The sequence below is a fragment of the Fistularia commersonii genome, chromosome 12 (assembly GCF_037954325.1).
Source record: "Fistularia commersonii isolate RoL2024-O1a breed Wild chromosome 12, RoL_Fcom_v1.0, whole genome shotgun sequence".
Classification (NCBI taxonomy): Eukaryota; Metazoa; Chordata; class Actinopteri; order Syngnathiformes; family Fistulariidae; genus Fistularia; species Fistularia commersonii.
The window spans coordinates 7,162,476-7,183,622 of record NC_141295.1 but is presented as its reverse complement, the minus strand read 5'-3'; the positions used below and the strand labels follow the sequence as shown (position 1 = coordinate 7,183,622).

Sequence of the window (21,147 nt, the reverse complement as noted above, 5' to 3'; positions counted from 1 at the left end):
TTCTTTTCGGTGCCATTTTTGTTCAGCCCTTCTCAGTTGTTTTTATAGGTTAACGCGAATGTTGAAATGATCAATTTTCATAGGTACAGAAATCGCTGGTAGCTTCTTTTTTCACAACGCATTTCTGCCATGACCCGCCCCCGCTGAATTTTGATTGGTTGGCATGTGTGTGTGTGTGTGTGTGTGTGTGTGTGTGTGTGTGTGTGTGTGTGTGTGTGTGTGTGTGTGTGTGTGTGTGTGTGTGTGACGATCGCTGTTATATTAAAGACACACACACATCAGAGCAAGAGAGCTCAACAATTTCACACATAAGTCGCTCCAGAGTATAAGTTGCACCCCCGGCAAAACTATGACAAAAACTGCGACTTATAGTCCGAAAAATACGGTACTGTGTAACAACGTCAACAAGACAACTAAAATATCTTCCATTGCACAATACTTTAAAAATGAAGTCAGTAGTGCAAATAAGTGTAAACACAATTGGCTCTCATTCCCAGCCATTGGCTCTCTTCTCCAAGGAAGAATCCCTTTTGGCTCTGTTGCCATAGTGACAACGGATTTACAGGTTTTTGTTGAGGAACAGTAACATGTTTACATTTTTCCCTTTTATTGCACTTCTTCTCTGAGTCACTAACTGTCCTGCTTTTGAGAAAATCCTTTCTACAGGTACTGATGTTGCCATTAGTCTAAGCTGTTTCTTTGCAATCTTGCTCAGACAGGGAAATGTTGCTCATTCATTTTCCAGCAAAGAAGTGGGTCTCCATCCCGTGGGATTGGATCGTCTTCCGAGTACTGGCGCATTTCAATAATGGCATCAGTACTCGCTGTACGTTGCTGCTGTCTTCTTCTTCTTCCTCTTTCGGCTTTTCCCTTCAGGGGTTGCCACAGTGAATCAACTTTCTCCATCTAACCCTCTTCTCCGTATCCTCCTCTCTCACACCAACTACCTTCATATCCTCTCTCACTACGTCCATAAATCTTCTCTTTGGTCTTCCTCGAGACCTCTTGCCTGGCAGCTCCAATTCCAGCATCAGTCTACCAATGTATTCTCTATCCTTCCTTTGTACATGACCGAACCAACTCAGTCTGGCTTCTCTGACCTTCTCTCCAAAACATCTAATATATGCTGTTCCTCTGACAGACTCATTCCTGATCCTATCCATCCTGGTCACTCCCAAAGAGAACCTCAACATCTTCATCTCTGCAACCTCTAGTTCTGCCTCGTGTCTTTTCGTCATTGTAACAGTTTCTGGGCCATACAGCATTGCTGGTCTCACCACTCTTGTACACCTTTCATTTATTCTGGCCGATAGTCTTCGATCACGTAGTACCCCTGACGCTTTTCTCCACCCATTCCAACCTGCTGGGACCCGTCTCTTCACCTCTTTTCCACACTCTCCGTTGCTCTGGACTGTTGACCCCAAGTACCTGAAATCCTCCAGCTTCTTGATCTCCACTCCCTGTAGCCTCACCGTTCCACCCGAGTTCCTCTCATTCACACACATATATTCTGTCTTGCTGCAACTAACTTTCATTCCTCTCCTTTCCAGAGCATACCTCCACCTCTAGATTTTCCTCTACCTGTTGTCTGCTCTCACTACAGATCACAATGTCATCCGCAAACATCATGGTCCATGGGGATTCCTGTCTAACCTCATCTGTCAGCCTATCCATCACCATTGCGAACAAGAAGGGGCTCAGAGCTGATCCCTGAGGGAGTCCCACCTCCACCTTGAACTTCTCTGTTACCCCTACAGCACACCGTACCAATGTCTCACAGCTAGCATACATGTCCTGCACCAGTTTAAAATACTTCTTTGCCACTCCAGATTTCCTCATACAATACTAGAGCTCCTCTCTTGGCACCCTGTCATATGCTTCTAGATCTACAAAAACACAATGCAGCTCCCTCTGGCCTTCTCTGTACTTTTCTATTAGCATTCTCAACGCAAATACTGCATCTGTAGCACTCTTTCTTGGCATGAAGCTATACTGCTGTTCACAAATGCTGACTTCTGCTCTCAGTCTAGTTTCCACTACTCTTTCCCATAACTTCATTGTATGGCTCATCAACTTTATCCCTCTATTGCTTGACACAATTTTCCACATCCCCTTTATTCTTAAAAATAGGCACCATCACACTTTGTCTCCATTCTTCAGGCATCTTCTCACTCCCTAAGATCCTGTTGAATAATCTAGTCAGAAAATCTACCGCTGCCTCTCCTAGACACTTCCACACCTCCACAGGTATATCATCAGGACCAACTGCTTTTCCACTCTTCATCCTCTTCAATATCTTCCTCACTTCACTTTTACTAATTTGTGCTACTTTATGGTCTACAATAGTCACCTCTTCTACCCTTGCCTCTCTTTCATTTTCCACATTCATCAGCTCTTCAAAGTACTCTTTCCATCTTCCCATCACTCTTCTAGCATTTGTCAATACATTCCCCTCTCTGTCCTTAATCACCCGGACCTGTTGTACATCCTTTCCATCTTTATCTCTCTGTTTCGCCAACCTGTATAGATCATTCTCACCCTCCTTACTATCCAACCGAGCACACAAGTCATCATACGCCCTTTGTTTAGTCTTTGCTACCTCTATCTTTACCTTTTGCCGCATCTCCCTGAACTCCTGGCTGTTCTCTTCAGTCCTCCCAGTATCCCACTTCTTTGCTAACCACTTTCTCTGTATATACTCCTGCACTTCCTCATTCCACCACCAAGTCTCCTTATCTACTTCCCTTCCAGATGACACACCAAGTACTCTTCTACCTGTCTTCCTGATAACACTAGCTGTTGTTGTCCAATCATCTGGAAGCTCTTCCTGACCGCCCAGAGCCTTTCTCAACTCCTCCCTGACAACCATGCAACACTCCTCCCTTTTCAGTTTCCACCAGTTTGTCCTCTGCTCTGCCTTTGTCCTCTTCATCTTCCTTGTCACCAGAGTCATCCTACAAACCACCATCCTATGCTGTCTGGTTACACTCTCACCTACAACTACTTTGCAGTCACTGATCTCTTTCAGGTTACCTCGTCTATACAAGATGTAATCTACCTGTGTGCTCCTACCTACACTCTTATAAGTTACCCTATGTTCCTGTTTTTTTCTGGAAAAAGGTGTCCGCTACAGCCATTTCCATCCTTTTTGCAAAATCTACCACCATCTGTCCCTCTGCATTCCTATCCTGTATACTAAATCTGCCCATCACTTCTTCATCCCCTCTATTGCCTTCACCAACATGTCCATTGAAGTCTGCACCAATTACCACTCTTTCATTTATGGGAATATTCTGCATCACTTCATGTAACTCATTACAGAACTTCGTCTTCTCTTCAGATTCACATCCCACCTGCGGGGTATAGCCACTAACAACATTGAGCATCACACCTTCAATTTCCAGTTTCAGACTCATAAGTCTATTTGACATTCTTTTCACCTCTAGGACGTTCCTAACAAACTCCTCCTTCAAGATAACTCCTACTCCATTTCTCTTCTTGTCAGTACCATAATAGTACAACTTAAAGCCTGCTCCTGAGCTTCTAGCCTTACTACCTTTCCACCTGGTCTCCTGGACACACAGTATATCCACCTTCCTTCTCTGCATCATGTCGACCAACTCTCTACCTTTTCCTGTCATAGTCCCGATATTCAAAGTCCCTACTCTCAGTCCCAGGCTCTTTCCTTTCCTCCTCTCTCTCTGCTTCCGAACACACATGTTAGTGCCATTTTCCATTTTTTATAATTTAGTCTCAGATTTGGATATAATATTATTGTCAGGGTTCACACCTGATCCAAATTGTAATCGGCGCCAGCTGCAGCAGATGCCGCTAATCAAGATCCCTATAAAGGGCAGCGGCACGCTCTGCCTGGTGCTGGGGGATTGTGGCTCTCAGATCACTGCAGAGCCCTGCCGCGAACCCGGTGTAACCTCTGTCCCCTCCCTCGTTACGACCGGACCCAGTCGGCCGGTGTAACCTCTGTCCCCTCCCTCGTTATGACCGGAACCAGTCGGCCGGTGTAACCTCTGACCCCGTTCTGCAACCCGTCCTGGTGAGACCCAGCCTCTGCAGTCCCGCCTGCAACCCGTCCCGCCTGCAACCCGTCCCGCCTGCAACCCGTCCCGTCTGCAACCCGTCCTGCCATTTCAACGCAATAAAAGCGCTTTCAACCCATCCCTGCTCTGAAGTGTGGTTCCCTGCAGGAGTCCGCCCCAGCGCCACGTGACAGAATCCCCCGGCCAACATGGACTCTGGGGACCACACCCACCACGGCCAGCTCCGTGGGGTGCCAGGAGGCGCCCATTGGGGGGGGGGTACTGTCAGGGTTCACACCTGAACCAAATTGTAATCGGCGCCAGCTGCAGCAGATGCCGCTGATCAAGATTCCTATAAAGGGCAGCGGCACGCTCTGCCTGGCGCTGGGGGATTGTGGCTCTCAGATCACTGCACAGCCCTGCCACGAACAGACCCCATCCTTGCTATGACCAGACCCCGGTGTAACCTCTGACCCCGTTCTGCAACCCGTCCAGTCTGCCACCCTGCCTGGGGCCCGTCCCGTCTGCAACCCGTCCTGGTGAGACCCAGCCTCTGCAGTCCCGCCTGCAACCCGTCCTGCCTGCAACCCGTCCCGTCTGCAACCCGTCCGGCCATTTCAACGCAATAAAAGCGCTTTCAACCCATCCTTGCTCTGAAGTGTGGTTCCCTGCAGGAGTCCGCCCCAGCGCCACGTGACAATTATTTACATTATATTTTGATGATTGATTATAGCATAATTATTTACAATTACTTTATTGTATTTAATTTTGCTTTTTTGTTGAGTGCATGCTTATTCATGGCATATGCATTCATGTTTAGGTTAACCAAATAAGGTTAGGAGCGGGCGCTGAGCTACGACGTGATCAGTTCAAATGTGTATAAAGGTAAAACTGATACCTGGTCTGATTCAGTAAAGGACGGAGCGAACACACTGTTTTCTACCGTCGTCAACAGTAAACACGCATAGAGACTCGTTCTTTCCGTCTTAGAGTGGTTAAATTAGTGAATACTTTGGCAAATACTTAGAGGGAACTTTAGCCACTACAACGCACTCCTTGTTCTTCGACCCACCATAGCCCAATTTCCATTAGTACCCTGTCATCAGTACCAATGGCGGCCGTTGTTAACCCGGTCCACGACCGATCCGGTACGATATAGTTATGGTTGTGTGACCCCGGGGAAGATTTTTTTTTTTCCGTACCAGAATAAAGTGTAATTCCACATCCACTACAGTAGATGGCAGTGGCGCGCTCATTGTCAGAGTGTGCGCAGGGTGTATTAGCTCTATCATGTAGGTTTTTTTTGCACCGAGCAGGCGATATGAAGTGCATTAAACAAACCCTCAAGAGACAACAGGAATTTTTTTAACAGGGTGAAAAGAAAGGCGGAGAGAGACGAAGATGATGAGACAAAAGAAAGTCACCCGAAAGCTAAGACGAGGAAATATGACGAAGAATATGTAGCGCTTGGCTTCACTGTGACAACAGTGGGAGACGAGGAAATTTAACGCTTAAAATCTCTTCTGTTACAGATTAAAAACAATATTAATAAAATTATTCTTTGTTGCAAGTTGAACTATATTTCTTTCTTTGTTGTTTTATTTAATTTCAATAAGGATATAGTTTTATGCAGAGGTGCACTTATAACAATTTCATAGACAAATTATATTATTTATAGTCGAGGCGAGGGCGTAACAGAAAATAATAGAGAAGCACTGCTCTATAGAAAAAACAGGAAAAATAAGCCTGATTGTGTTCATTTACAAAAATAGCAGTGTACAGAATATTAAAATAATTTCAGTTCGATGTTATGATACAATATAAACAGAAACAGTTTTGGAGCACTTATTTCCTCCTGCTATTAAAGTGTTGCAAAAATTACAAGAACAGTTTCAAATGGATATAGCAGTGAGATAAAGATAATACCTTGGTCAAATAAATAAATTATAAGTCGAGGTCTAATTTTTAAAGAGCAAATACTTTCAAGTTTTGTGTGTTAGATGGGTCACACTTGATTGTTACAACATTTTTTTTTAACTAAACTAAATTCCTTTTTGCCATATCTTTATTTAATTGTCTTAGTGGTTTGGGTGTGTGAATCTCCAACTCTACTATCTTACTTGGTTAAAACCTACTACCAAAATAATTATTAACTTTTGTGTGTATCTTTCACAATGTTTTGTTTGTTTGTTTGTGCAGTCTCTTGCTTAGTTGATGGAATCCCTTTCTCAAGACCAGGAATCTGTAAATTGTCCACATCTGTTCCTCCCTCTGTTTGGTCTTGATTGTGTCAACCTGTTTCCATTAAGCGTGCATGTAGATATAGTTTCCCTTTGTACCTTAAACGATAGTTTGTCTTGTTTCTATTTCCCTGTTCCTTGGCAAATTCAGCCCAGTCACTTTCTTGAGGGGTGGTGAACAAGGGTACAGTCATGAGTTGTCCTTGCAAAGTAGTGTGATTTATTTATCTTTATTTAAAAATGGGCCAGTGTCCCCCAGAGCCCAAGATGGAAAAAGTTGCTGTGGTGACTCCTGAAGGGAAAGGAGAAGATTCTCTGTACTTTCTAAATGTAGTGCCGGTAAAGCTTATACCAATATTAAAAATATTTCAACAATATCAGGACAAACTTTATTTTAAATATCTTATGGCACATGCATCTAACTAAAGACCTGCAGGCTGCGTCTTCCCTGTGACATCATTTAATGTGGTTTGCAAGAGTCTGAAAGGCATAATTTCCGTATATGGCTTTACAATGTTCAATAATTGCTATCCCTCACCTCCATCCATCCCATGTCTGCAGCTTATCCTGCACTCAGGGTCTTGGGGGATGCTAGAGCCTTTCCCAGTTGTGGCGGGGGACGGGTTACCAGTCAGTCGCCGAGCCACGTACACAGACAGGCAACATTCACTCACTCACTCATGGCAATCCTTCTCAAAAATTGGAGGAAACTGGGAGAAACCCAAGCAGACACGGGAGGAACATGCAGAATCCACACAGAAAGGTCCCTTTGACAGAATTGAACCAGGACCAGGGTCCTTCATGCGATGAGGCTGAAGCACTAACCAGTACGCCACCGTGCCGCCCTGCTGACCCATGAAATGTCAATCACTGTCCATATCAGTGATTGGAAAAAGTGGTTTTCGATAGTTTGAAAAAGATCTACCAATCAGTCCTAAAGGTCGATGAAGAGGAGAACTGATGCAAAGGTAAGACAATTTGATGAAAAGATGAGGCACTTCTTTAAGAACATACATCTTTTTGCTTCAAGAAGACAAAACTCACTTCTGTGTTTCAGTGTCAGTGTCAGGGATTCAGGAATTTCTTTCACATTGACACTTTTGTGCCAAACACAGAGTCAAGTATGTCAGAAAAAAGCAAATTGCCTGAAAATTAAACTTTTTCTCCTTAAATGCTACATTTGTCACACTTAAGCACTTGCATTTATTTGTTGTTCTGTTGTGATTAAAAAAGGAAAAAAAAAGTGATGTCTTGTGTTTGTTTATATTTGTAAAGGTTTTGTCTTTAATTGATGAAGTAATGTGGATGTCTTAACCAGATAATGTGTTAAATGTTGAATTAACAGGCAGTAGGGTGACGGTGGTTCTGCCTAACAGCAAGAAGGTCTTTGGTTTCATTGGCAGCAGGAGCCTTTGGTGAATTTGCAAATCTCTCCATGTCTGTGTGAGTTTCCTCCAGATTCTCTGGTTTCTTCCCACATTCCAAAGACGTGGTGTCTGGTGACATCCCAAGATGACATCTGCCTGAGGGATATGGTGATGATGGGGTTCAAGCCCCTATCCCAACCAAACACCCACACCCAACCTATGACCCTGAGTGCAGGATAAGTTGTGTGAATAGATGATAGATATTACAGCAAGGAGCAATCTGCTTACAAAACTTTTTACATTTATATAAATGCAATATTTGTACTTTTGAAATGATAATCAAATGCAGATACAGTTGTTTCACAATTCTTCTTCTTCTTCTTCTTCTTTCGGCTTTTCCCGTTAGGAGTTGTTTCACAATGTGTTGAGTTTTTATTTGCAAAATGAAAAGCTCCAAGTTTCTAATAATCTGGTGATTGACATAGTAAATCCTTTCAGATAGTTATCAAAGGATCAATGTTGGTGTGTTGATAACCACTTTAAAATAAGCATTACAGAATTCTTAAGGGTATTGTTTTTAGGTCTTCATTGTCCCAACTATTAGGTGGGTTCATGTTCTTCAATCATTTACAAAATGATTGATGTAGCCAATGTAACTGTGTTGCTGGAATGCCATAATGAGTACAGATTTAGAAAAGACTGTAAAATTGCAGATGATACTTTTTCTTCTTATTAAACAGATAGATCATTTTTGGGTGCAAGCAAAAAATGGAGTAAGTTTCATTTGCTACTCTGTATAAATTAGACAAAATCAAAACAAAATCATTGCAAATTACTCTGGGTTTGTTCTGAATAATTTATTGGTGGAGGAAATTAAAAATAAAAAGAGATAGAAGAAAATGTCTGTCTACAAAGATAAATAGTTCAGTATACTAACCCAAAATCCTTTGCTGAAATGTTGTTTTCTATTTTACTTTGATTATATTGCCTACCTTTGGTACTTTTGGTACAGCACGTTGAAGATTCGAGATTCAAAGCGTTTATTGTCACATGAACAGTGTAGAAAGACTGGAAAAAAAACAAGGTAATAAGCCAATATAGCTGCATTATGATTAATGGGTATAAATGTTCTGTTTTGTAGCCCTGTCAGGCCATTTAAGCAGAATTGAGGAAATTCCTGCTCTATTGGAGATTAAAAAAAACTTGAAAAGATCAAAAAGGATTTGTATTAACCGAACGCTTGCATTCAGTGAAAGGGGTGCTTCCATTTTGTAAATTCTGTGAAAACAGTACTCATATAACATTATGGCCACCATCAATAGATTCACACTCAAAAGCAGACAAAACTATAAAGAGTGACATATTTTCCCATTTTTCATCAAATTTTATTTAAGTAACACACAACCAGTTACCAGTTTATTAAGAAAATTGACAAAAAGGGATTTAAAAGAACTTGAAACTTTAGCACCCCCCTCCAAAGACTCCAGAAAGGGTGTGTACACTGAGCTGCTTTTCAGTAAAAAGAGGCACAAACAACAGTCAGAACCCATGGCCCCTCACCTGAAGGCAGAGGGGGCAAAGAAAAATGCAATGTGGGTCTCCCTTCCCATGGGTGTACCGCCCATAGGTATTGGGGTGGATGAGATCCAATCTGAGTACCTCATTGCTCTGGATACTCGAGGGCTATTGTTGGCCGACATGCCTCTGACATCACATTTCTAACAGGGACAGTGCCATTGGATTGACAAACCATGATGGTTGCACTCACTGTTTAAGCAATGACCAAATCTTTATACTCCCACTTTTTTCTTCTCTATTTAAGGATGGCAGTGATGTGGTATACTTAATATATAAAACTGCAGGTTGCATGAATAAATCTGAGCATATCCATTTAAGAAACACCATTGTGGGACGATTAAAAGTGCATTCTATTCTATCTTGAAAGTAATTTTACAAAGGCAGTAAACATGTGATACCTGAACCCATCAGTTTATTTGAATATTTATTTAAAAACATACAGTGTTGGGCTCCAATGGGTGTCTATTCCAGTCCTTTATTTATCATTTATTTATTTTTTTGTTTACTTGTTTTGTGGGGGGGTTGGATTTGGAGTCTGCAAGCCTGTTTTTATGTTGGGTGTATGTAGAATACCGGTAGTTAACATTTTGTAGATGGTATTTTTTTCATTGCCTGTGCCAAATTTCTTCCTTTTCTTTTTCTCCACTTATTCTATTTCCATGTTTACCCATAATCTATTTTATTTTTCTGTTTTCTCACCATCTCCTTGACCATCTTTTGCCTTTCCATCCTCTGTTTTCTCCACTTTGACCTTCCCTTCCTCTCTTTCTACATCCTCCTCCACATCCTCATGTTCAACCTCCTCTCCTGTCAGGCTTTCTAGTTCAGCAATACGTTGCTTGAGAACCTCATCTGCATTTCTATAATTGCCCAGGATTTTCTTCAGCTTGACATGCATCAAATCCATTGTACTGTACAGTTTGTTGACCTTGTCCTCCAGTTCTTTGGCCTCTGGCATGATATTGGCAGGGTCCAAGTCTATTAGACCATCTTTCATCAGGATCTGCCGGCCCTTCTCCTCAAGCATAGATTTAGCATCTGGGTACTCTGTTAGTGACTCCATCAAGTCATCCTTGGATAGGCAGAAGAGGTCTGAGTAACCAATGCTGCGGATGTTGGCCGTTCGCCTATTGCCTGCCTTGCTGCCTTTGATATTGAGAATACTGATCTCACCAAAATAACTGCCACTTCCCAGAACAACAAACTGTGTAATACCATCATCAGCCACAACGGCAAGTTTTCCATCTTTGATGATATACATCTCACGCCCAATATCACCTTTTTTGCATATGTAGTCTCCAGGACTGAACACCTGTGGCCTAAGTTTGAGTACAAGCTCAATAAGCAAGCCCGCTTCACAGTCTGCAAAAATGCGAACTTTCTTGAGCGTTTCCATGTGAACTTTAATGGCTATCTCAGCTTTGAGCTTGTCTGGAAGGTACCTTAAAACTTCCCGTTCGTCCTGTGCCTTGCCGTTATTCCACAGATAGTCAAACCATTTGATGACCCGCAGTTCTAGATCCTTGCTGACCTTTCGAACCTATAAGAGAAAAGAAAGTAAGAGCATTTCAAATAATAATTCACTGATTCATTCATTCATTCATTCATTCATTCATTCATTATCTCATTCATTATCTCATTCATTATCTCATTGTTTCTCTTGGGCCAGGTCATGGGGGCAACAGATTGAGTAGGCCACCTAAGTATCCCTGTCCTCAACAATATACTCTTCCTGGGGGACCCCAAAGTGTTCCAGGCAAATCGGCATTGGCATGCCCATAACATCTCTAACTGGAGATGCCCAGCAGGGATCCTTCTCAGATAACCAGATTGACTCCTTCCAGCTTAAAGGCTCAGGGGTTCTAATTAAAGGTCCAACTAGATGTATGAAAGCCCTGCTGGGCAAGGTCCAGCCACATGGTACCACCCAGCAAGTTCCCCTCAAGGCCTTGCTCCAGAAGGGAAACACTACCCGAAACTGATGCCCCCAAAACACAGCTAGCGGGATTATAGAGATACCAAAATTTTCCACCTCATTCGGGTGAATATTCAAAGAGAAGCAAAAAAGTTGCCAAACATTTTGATGTGTTTGTTCATGTTATAAAACTTTTCATTAAAAATTGATGAATTTACCTGCATGTACTGTTTGATATTGTCAATCCGAGCCTGAAACTTGGCTTGGGCAGCATTCATGTTGGAGATCATTGTAGCAATGTTTCCCACAATGGTGGCAAAAATTAGAACCCCTACTAAGAAGTCAACAACATGGAAGAGAAATTCTGAGTCCAAAGCTGGTGGTGGGGTTTCTCCAATGGTTGTAAGGGTCAGAGTAGACCAATAGAGGCTAAAAGCGTACTTTCTCATTGGCTGGCCAAACTCTGGCTCCTCTGGATCTTCCAGAGATGGGTAAACCCAATCATCTGCCCCAAAGCCAATAGATTTTGAGAATGAAAAATAGAAGCAAGCATTCCAGTGGATAATGATGAGGATATACATAATCAAGTTTGCTATTCGGAAGATATTTGGGTAGTTAGTTTTTGTTTCTGTCCTTGTGAAGAACTCCATCATGCGGCCAATTCTCAGCAGCTTGTTGATTCGGATCTCTGGGTAGTCAAGACCCAGAAAGAAATAAAGGATGTCAGTGGGCAGCATCGAGACAACATCCAACTGGAACTGGAAACTGCTCACATAGCGATCTCGTAGCAGATTTTTGTCTTTCACCATCAGGCCTTGTTCAAGGTAACCTGCATTCATAAAAGTACAATCAAATGTATAAAACAGATGAGGGATGTACATTTTGATAGTGAAAATTTGTCTTCTGCAAAGCTGAATGATTTCATCAAATGGCTAAAATTAAAGTTTGACTACCACAATAAAACTATTATCATTATTCAAATCAACTATAATTGCCTCATTATTGTTGGTTTTGAAGATTAAAGGCTTGCAATGTAGGCCTGTGTAGGCAATGTAGGCAATGTATTTTGAAAACATAAATCAAAGTATTAAAAGCAAACAAATTTCAGTGGGTATATGCTTTCTTGTTTCAGTTATAGCCATTACTTAGATACTTCCATGCTTTGTTTCTGTAATTACTGTATTTTCCAAATTGATATTGGCAAAATAAAAGAAAAAAGATATCACTGGATAATAACTTCACATATCAGAGCTGCAGAACAAACAGAAATTCATGCTTCTTTATTTGTTTTTTGTTTTTTCTTCATCTTATTTGTAAACTATCATTCCATGGACCAAAAGCCTTTCTAGCATTAAGGATGATTAATGACAGATTTGCATAAAGTATTTCTTCACACAAACATGGTTTCTCCGCCAAAGTTCCATGGTTAAATTATCATTTTCTGATAATGTGCTGAGCAGCAGTGCAGGTAATTTAACTCAAGACCCACTTTGTGAGTCCAAATTTAGAATGCCCCAGTGAAATTGTTTTTCATCTATATCTGTGCAATTATGGTCATGGGAATGTGAGTATTGTTTCATGACAGAACATTTACAAATATCAAGGAGCATGTTTCAAAAACTCCAAGTTATTGCATTTGTCACTAACCTGTCCTTGTCCTGACCACCATATCAGCAAGGTACATGAGGTCTGAAGTGTAGTCTAAAACAACCCAGTAGATGATGTAGTTATGCTGCAGCTCTTCAAAGCATGCCCTGTTGGCAGATTGAGATGAGCATTAGCAGTTTATCTTGTACATTTATAATGTTGAAGCCATTTCCACAAACTCACCAAGTCACTACAATACTCTGGGATTTTGGCTTCAACTTTATACATTGATTTCAGTTAAGAGTCCTGTGCTTCTGCGCCACTAACACAATTTATCATAGCTTTTTCATTTAAAATGAAATTGAGACAGACTGCTGGAGAGGAACTGAAGTTATCCCACTGAAGTAGTTGCAATGGTATGCAGCAGGTCTCTTTGAACTACAATCTGAGGTTGGGATCATATTGGAAATATTGGAAAAGTCACCTGGCTATGATCATGGTCCAGTTGTACATGACAGGCATGGTGATAATAAATAGCCAGTTGTAATATAAATTCCCAGCAGGATTAATAACAAATAATTCTTTTGACCTATAAAAACAGAGGCAGGGTGTTACAATAGATAAATGAAAAAAACTTTTTAAAAATGTTTTTTATGAATTCTATTGAGAACTGTATTCACAATAACACTCACTTTTCAATGTCTTTATCCTTGTCATTCTTCTTTATCTCTTCCCTCTCCCTTTCCTTTACCTTTGATTCTTTGTCCTTGTTTTCATTTTTGTCCTCTCTGCAATGAACAGTAAACAAATTAAAATTCTCAGCATAAGCCTATGTGAGGGATTTGGATTTATATAATACAACATAATTACTCTCCATCCTCTTTCTTATGCTCATGATTTTGTATTTTTCTCCACTGAAAATGATGAATGAGGAGGTTTAATTGGCCATCAGAATGGACTTGTTCAATCTTTTAATGACTTTAGGCTGGTTACTTACTTTTCATTGTTATTACTGTTATTCAGGTTTGACAGATGATGAGGATTTGTCTGTGGTGCATGTCTGAAACAAGTAACATGAAACAAATATGTAAATAAGTCCTTTATATCTAAAACATCATTGTTTTAATTCAACAAGAATTTGAAGTTTTGCTCACAGGTTGTGCTTGCTTTGCTCATCACAATCTGTGCCAATTTGTGGCATTGTGTGATGTGGCACACTGATGTGATGGAGCATAACTGACGAAGTCATGGTACCAATGTTATCTACAAAAGAGATATCACCAAAAGATTTTTATTTCTCTTTCTTTTCATGTCAAGTCAAATTTCCGCTGTACATTATCAATTTACTACAGAGTTGTCTCATGACACTTTCCACTGAGTAGGTTCAGACCATAGCCTAAAAAATGTCAAGTCATTTATTTAAGATCATAAACTGAACACAACCTTTTCAACCTTCAAGCCTTTTCTCATTTGTAATTTTAAAGAGTGATCAATTAGACACTTGTCTCAACACAGTGAACTGATAAATCAAAACAAAAAAATGTAAAAAAATGTTTTTTCTTCAGCCAGTCTTACCTTTTCCTGCAGCCATTCTAATGTCGAGTCTATTCCTTTGATCCTTTTTGTGTGTCAACGTTGATAATCTGCAACCTGAGCACTCATATACATTGTATATTTATTTATATTTATAGGAGCTATTCAATAAAATAATGTAAGGTGTTACTAAATAACTTGCACCTACTGCATAAGCAGAGTTTAACAAGCTGTGACACTGTGACCCTGACAAAGATTTCAGGATTACAGAGGGCTGAGAATGGGGTAGGGTGGGGGGTGAGGGGTGGCAAAGTCCCTTATCCTAATTGTTTATCTACTCAGATATGAGATGAAATACATTTATGAAAAACCCAAACTTTTTTTAAACATGCTTACATGTTTTTCATGATTTAGAACGCTTAAATTAACATTTAATTCTTTCAGTCTTTTTTTAGAAGATTGTTTTTAGTAGTTTATACACACACACAAACACACAAACACACAAACACACAATCACACACACACACATACATAAACACATACTGCCATCCTCTACCCAGTCAGCACTCTTAGCCCATATCCGTCTGTGATCCAATTAGATCATGCAGGGCTGTATGTAGAGAATTTAAACCTACTGCAACTCAACAAATAGTTGCTATGAGAGTTAAATTAAACCAGAACATCTCCCAGTTTTGAAGCATGTGTCCTTGTACCTATTTAGCCTCCATTCTCCATTGACTCCATTAATTTTAAACAATTTAGGTAACCCACTACACGAGAGTGAAGTGTTAATGTGTTGCATCCTATTCCACAGGTGGATTTTTAGCTTTAGCTACCATGTTCTGTTACAGATACAAAATATATTTTCGAAAAATGAACAACATGCCTTATAGTTTAATAGAATGCCTAATGCTTTTTTAATAACTTAAGTCTTCTTTATGTATCATGTAAGGTTTACAGTCTTCTTTATGTATCATGTAAGGCTTTATTTGGTTGAAACATACAGGTACCGATAACATTTTTTTCTAAATTCAGGGACTAAAAGTGACTTATGGTCATTTGACTTTTTTCTGTCAGTTATTTGCATCCTTTTAAAAGAAATACTAGGGATTTTTATTTGATACATGCATACAAGGTATATGAAAGACTGGCTTTACAAAAATTGTGATTTCTCAATCAGTTCATTTGCACCCGCTTTGATACAACACTATATCGCTCTACCTGCTTTTATGACAACTCAAAGTCATATCACAAAAGAAAAGCAGTGTAATTACTGATGCACAGCAGGATCTGCTGACACAGGAGCAAGGTCACCTGCTGCTGCTGTGTCAGACATAAATCGGGCTCTAAGGTTAACATCGTCAGTAGCCATGTCAACAGAGGCAGTGTCGACAATGCCAGCTCCAGCAGTTGCTGTACCTACAGCTGGCTCTGCAGCGGCTACTGCATCAGAACCAGATTCTGCAGCTGCCTCTGCTGGTGCTGTCTCCTCTGCCAATGGTTCCACACCATTCACATCTGCTTCCTCAGAATTTAATATGGTGGAAATAACCGCTACAGGTGCTCTGGCATTATCAGCATGGCTGGCATCCTGTATCCAGGAAAGTGAAAGTGGCATGTACAAAAATATTTCACATTAACATACAATTTCATTTCATTTACAGAAAATGCTCAATTACGTTCACACAACGATCAATATGATAGATAACTCTTGTACTTTTTGCGCCCAATCGTTGATAATTTTTTTATAAAACTGACTTGAAGGTGTGGGGTGGCACAGTGGCGTAATGTTTAGTGCTTCGGCCTCACAGCACAAAGGACTCATGGCCTGATTCCGACAAGCGGACCTTTCTGTGTGGAGTTTGTATGTTCTCTGCATGGGTTTGTCTGTCTGTATATGTGGCCCTGCGATTAACTGGCGACCAGTCCAGGGTGTACCCTGCCCCTCGCCCAATGACAACTACAGTAGGCTCCAGCATCCTCCACTACCCTGAGTACACGATAAGAGGCAGACGATGGATAGATGGATGGATGAACTTGTAGATATTCATACAGATTTTATTTTTGAGATTACTGCACAGCACCAGGTGGTTTTATTTCCTTTTAGATTTCATCTGTACTGGATTTGCGAGGAAAATACCATATTGCACTACAGAAATATTTTTCCAAAAATCCATTGTAATGTTTTTGAAATAAATTGATTTTATGCATATTAAAACCTACTACATTGAAAAAGTATGTGCCATTCATTCACATTAATATCTACTGAAAAAGTATTTTCATTATCATGAAGAGGATACTGCTTACCTCTGTTTCCTCCTCTGATGCATCTCCAACAGGAATAGCAGGTTGTGGGGGTGGGACATTTGCTGTCTGAACACATGGAGAGAGGTAGATACTGTTTATTAAATTCAAATAGCAAATATTGTATTCCTTTCAGCTGGTCCCCTCAAGGGTTGTCCTTCAGTCTAGTCTCTCTGCTTTTGTCTCTAAAACACCAAATGTGCCATCCCTAAATCCAAATGGCATATACCTCAACATGTTCAAAGAAATGATGTATGAAACCTACCACTGAATCCTCAGGTGCCCCAGCCTGTATAAAAGAATAGTTTATTAATAAGTAAAATTTTGTAATCACTGCAGAATTTGGTTACATTAAAATATTTCATTTAATTCTACATTCATAGTGTAACTGAGTCTTACAGGAGCTGCTGCTGCTGCAGATAGAAATGGGTTTCCAACTATTTGCTGAAAAAAAGTAATGAACATTAATTTTCAGTATCAACTTATCAAAACCTTTTTTCCATGTTTGTGTTGAAATCACTCAGTTAACCTGCTGCTGGTAAAGCCTGTACATCTCCATCCACCTCAGGGCCTCATTAGCATGCGCTGCAAGCTGCTGAAGAAATTCCAGACATTTCCAGACATGTAATAATTACACCACTTATCCTCCCTCAGACTTAAAGCAACAGTGCCTTTTAAGGCATGACAAAACACTTGATTTAACCCAGACATAAAATGCTTTAGAGACAACACCTTACCTCTTTGCTTTGACTCTCTGTGACCTGATAAAATCAAGAGACATAAGGGGTTTTCTGTATCAATAAACCAAATACATTTCTGATTCAGCAATCACTTGAACTTAATGAAAGACTCACCGGAGCAGCCGAGGTAAGAAGTAGTGGGCCCATTATAAGGAGGATAAGCTCCATTCTTACTATGTTAGATTTCGAAATATTAAAACACAAACTGTTGTATTCAACATGTAGATGTATTGTGTGTCCATGATAACATGGCAACCATGGCAACATTCAAACATATTTGGTAAACAAATAAAAACAAAGTTTTGATCTTGCAGGAAACAAAATACATTTACAACTGAAAATCTCACCTTTTCACTGGAGGAGAACTGAAGGCTTGTGTCTTTAGGAATGGACATAGAGAAAAACACTTCCTTGCATACAGTAGTGCAATTTATATGCTGACTCTTTCTGTTGTCAGCCAATCAAATCCAGTAAAACAAAACATGCCGGATGTGTTAGAAGTGAACTAAAAATTCAGAACTGAGGGGAAGGAAAGAGGAGCATGTATTTTGGTCCTTCGTGATTTTGTCTGAAAAGCAAAACTGTCTGACATGACAAGGCATGTTATGCAATATTTTAAGATGTCTCAGTATGAGTCTAAGAATGAAGACCTCAGGTAACAATTTGTACAGGTATAGAGAAAATGTATGATATGCATTTGTACATGGATGTGAATGCATCACTTGGACAATTTCAATGAAAGTAATTGTACTGCTTATTAATAGGAAGTTGCAAAGGTGTACGAATATTAATAGGAAGTTGCAAAGGTGTACGAAACAGTGGTGAGCCCAGTGATGCTTTATGATTTGGAGACAGTGGCATAGAAGAAAAGATGGGAAGCAGAGCTGAAGGTAGCAGACATGCAGATGTCTGGGTTCTCTTTGGGTATGAAGAGGGTGGATAGGATCAGGAATGAGCCTAACAGGGGGACAGTACATGTTAGATCCAGTCAGAAAGAGGCCAGATGGATAGGCCAGGAAGGAAAGTGAATATATTGTTAGACAATTATTATAAGACCAATTAGAAAATTAGAATTAGTTTGACCATACCATCATTTTATCCAAAATTTCCAACTCCAAGTTGGATAAACTTGAATGCTTTAGGAAAGAGGAAAGAGACAAAGAGGAACTGAAGAAGGTGCAGACTGAGCTGAGGGAGAAGATCGCAGAGGGAAAGGACAGTTACAGAAGGAAGCTGGAGAGCAAACTCCAGCAGAACAACATGAGGGAGGTGTGGAGTGGGTTGAAAACCATCACTGGCCATGGAAAACAAGCAAGCCAGATGATGGAAGGAGACCTGCATGAGGCAAACAAACTAAACCTGTTTTTTAACAGATTTGATGAAGGTGCCTCCGCCCACCCTCCCCCCAGCTCCTCTCAGGACTTTCCTTCCCCTGTGCCCTCACCCCTCACTCTAAGGAGCTTTCCCCCTCCCCCACGCACCTCTTCTGCTTCCCTGGACGACGTCTCATTAACACCTCAGCCCTCCTGCCCCCAAATAGGACTCTCTCCACCCCCTCCTGTCGCCTTCACCGCTGAGGGGGTGAGAAGGGAGTTCAGCCGCCTCCGTCCCAGGAAAGCCGCCGGCCCTGACGGCCCTAGCCCCAGAGTGCTGAAAGGATGTGCCTCTCAGCTGTGTGGGATCTTCTCACATCTCTTCAACCTGAGCCTGACCCAGATGGTTGTCCCCGACCGGTGGAAAACCTCATGCCTGGTTCCAGTGCCCAAGGTGAAGCATCCCAGCACACACAGCGACTACAGACCAGTGGCCCTGACATCACACGTCATGAAGTCGCTGGAGAGGCTCGTCCTGAGGTACCTTTGCACAGTCGTCGGACCTTCGCTGGACCCCCTGCAGTTCGCATACCAGCCCCGGATAGGAGTGGAAGACGCCATCATCTATCTGCTGCACAGAATCTACATACACCTTGAGGAGGCAGGAAGCACTGTGAGAGTCATGTTCTTTGACTTCTCCAGTGCTTTTAACACCATTCGACCTGCCCTGCTGAACAGGAAGCTTCTGGACATGCAGGTAGATGCTCCACTCGCGGCCTGGATCAACAACTACCTCACAGGTTGGCCGCAGTACGTGAGGCTGGGGAACATCGCATCGGACACCGTTGTGAGCAGCACGGGGGCGCCACAGGGGACGGTCCTGTCTCCCTTCCTGTTCACGCTCTACACCTCAGACTTCAGGTTCTCCTCGCAGTCCTGCCACCTGCAGAAATTCTCAGATGACTCTGTCATCGTGGGCTGCATCAACAGAGGCCAGGAGGAGTACAGGAGCGTGGTGGACAGGTTTGTGGAGTAGTGTGGACTGAACCACCTCCAGCTCAATGTCACAAAGACAAAGGAGCTGGTGGTGGATTTCAGGAAACAGAGGACCCATCCGACCCCAGTCACCATCAGGGGTACAGAGGTGGACATTGTGGACAGTTATAAGTACCTGGGTGTCCACTTGGACAATAAACTGGACTGGACTATTAACACCAACGCCAGCTTCAAGAAGGGTCAGAGCCGGGGAGGCTCAGATCTTTCAATGTCTGCAGGACCATGCTGCAGATGTTCTACCACTCGGTGGTGTCCAGCGTCATCTTCTACGCTGTTGTGTGCTGGGGCAGCAGGCTCAAGACAGCTGACGCTAACAGACTCAACAAGCTCATCAGGAGAGCTGGGTCTGTCCTGGGCGTGGAGCTGGAGTCTGTGGTGCAGGTGTCAGAGAGGAGGATGCTGAAGAAGCTCCTCAGCATCATGGACAACATCCATCACCCCCTGCATGCCACACTGACGTCCTGTCAGAGCTCTTTCAGCCGTAGACTGATACCACCGAGGAGCTCCACTGAACGCCACAGGAGGTCTTTCCTCCCTGAGGCGATCAGACTTTTTAACTCCTCTCCATTCAGCCGCCGGCAACCATAACAACCCATCTTTAACTTAAAAACAAACAAATTGTGCAATATCTCATTTCTGTGCAATATTCAGAAACTGTGCAATATTTCATCTCATAACAGCTACACTGTGCAATATTTCATCTCATCTCATAACAGCTACACTACAATGTTCCCTTCTATCATACTATTGTGCACTCCTTACCTCACTTGTTACTAAGACAATTATAGTTTTATCACTGCTTACTAAGACACTTTATAGTTTCACTGAGACACTTTATAGTTTATAGTTTATTTTTATTTCTAATTCTGCCTTTCTTTTATTATTTATTACTGTTATTTTTTCTGTAACTCTGGCACTGCAATTTCCTTCGGGATTAATAAAGTTGTTCTTATTCTTATTCTTATTCTTATTCTTATTCTTATTGGATTTAATGCCACTAATCAGGTGATGTGTTTTTGTGTAACAAGGGACGGTGTTGTCTATGGAGATCAACACCCTATATGAAGGTGTGCAGAAATTATTAGCAGATTCTTCTCCTCAGGAAAAATGGGCCAAAAAAGAGATATAAGCGACTCTGAAAAGTCAAAAATTGTAAGATGTCTTTCGGAGGGATGCAGCACTCTTGAAATATCTAAGATAGTGGCGTGTGATCACAGAACCATCAAACGTTTTCAACTGGTCAACAGGTTTGCAAGAAACGTGTTGAGAAGAAAAGACGCAAAATAACCGCCAAAGATTTGGGAAGACTCAAACATAAAGCTACCAGGAACCCATTATCTTCAAGTCCTGCCATATTCCACAGCTGCAACCTACCTGGAGTGTCAAGAAGTATCAGGTGTACAGTTCTCAGTAATGGCCAAGGTAAGAAAGGCTAATATCCAACCACATCTGAACAAGACACATAAGTTGAAATGTC

The 21,147-nt window shown here is 41.5% G+C and overlaps 2 protein-coding genes across 5 annotated transcripts; both read right to left on the bottom strand.

Moving 5' to 3' along the window:
* Positions 1-8,567: 8,567 nt before the first annotated feature.
* Positions 8,568-14,494, bottom strand: cnga1a (cyclic nucleotide gated channel subunit alpha 1a). The gene is made up of 8 exons (XM_086156883.1): positions 14,300-14,494; positions 13,879-13,987; positions 13,722-13,784; positions 13,417-13,512; positions 13,209-13,313; positions 12,785-12,891; positions 11,356-11,966; positions 8,568-10,762 (listed from the first exon to the last, which is right to left on the bottom strand). The coding sequence occupies exons 1-8, from the start codon at positions 14,313-14,315 to the stop codon at positions 9,902-9,904; spliced, it is 1,968 nt and encodes a 655-aa protein (XP_086013009.1). The 5' UTR covers positions 14,316-14,494; the 3' UTR covers positions 8,568-9,901.
* A 699-nt stretch (positions 14,495-15,193) lies between these two features.
* enam (enamelin) lies at positions 15,194-17,687 on the bottom strand. 4 transcript variants are annotated; one of them, XM_086156460.1, is made up of 8 exons: positions 17,649-17,664; positions 17,416-17,470; positions 17,299-17,322; positions 17,091-17,153; positions 16,961-17,005; positions 16,827-16,850; positions 16,565-16,630; positions 15,194-15,848 (listed from the first exon to the last, which is right to left on the bottom strand). In XM_086156460.1, the coding sequence occupies exons 2-8, from the start codon at positions 17,467-17,469 to the stop codon at positions 15,528-15,530; spliced, it is 597 nt and encodes a 198-aa protein (XP_086012586.1). In that variant the 5' UTR covers position 17,470; positions 17,649-17,664; the 3' UTR covers positions 15,194-15,527. The 4 variants fall into 4 exon arrangements, with proteins under 4 accessions (XP_086012586.1, XP_086012585.1, XP_086012584.1 ...); XM_086156459.1 differs by having other exon boundaries at positions 15,195-15,848; positions 17,416-17,474; positions 17,649-17,687; XM_086156458.1 differs by having other exon boundaries at positions 15,195-15,848; positions 17,091-17,156; positions 17,649-17,678.
* Between the last annotated feature and the right edge of the window lie 3,460 nt (positions 17,688-21,147).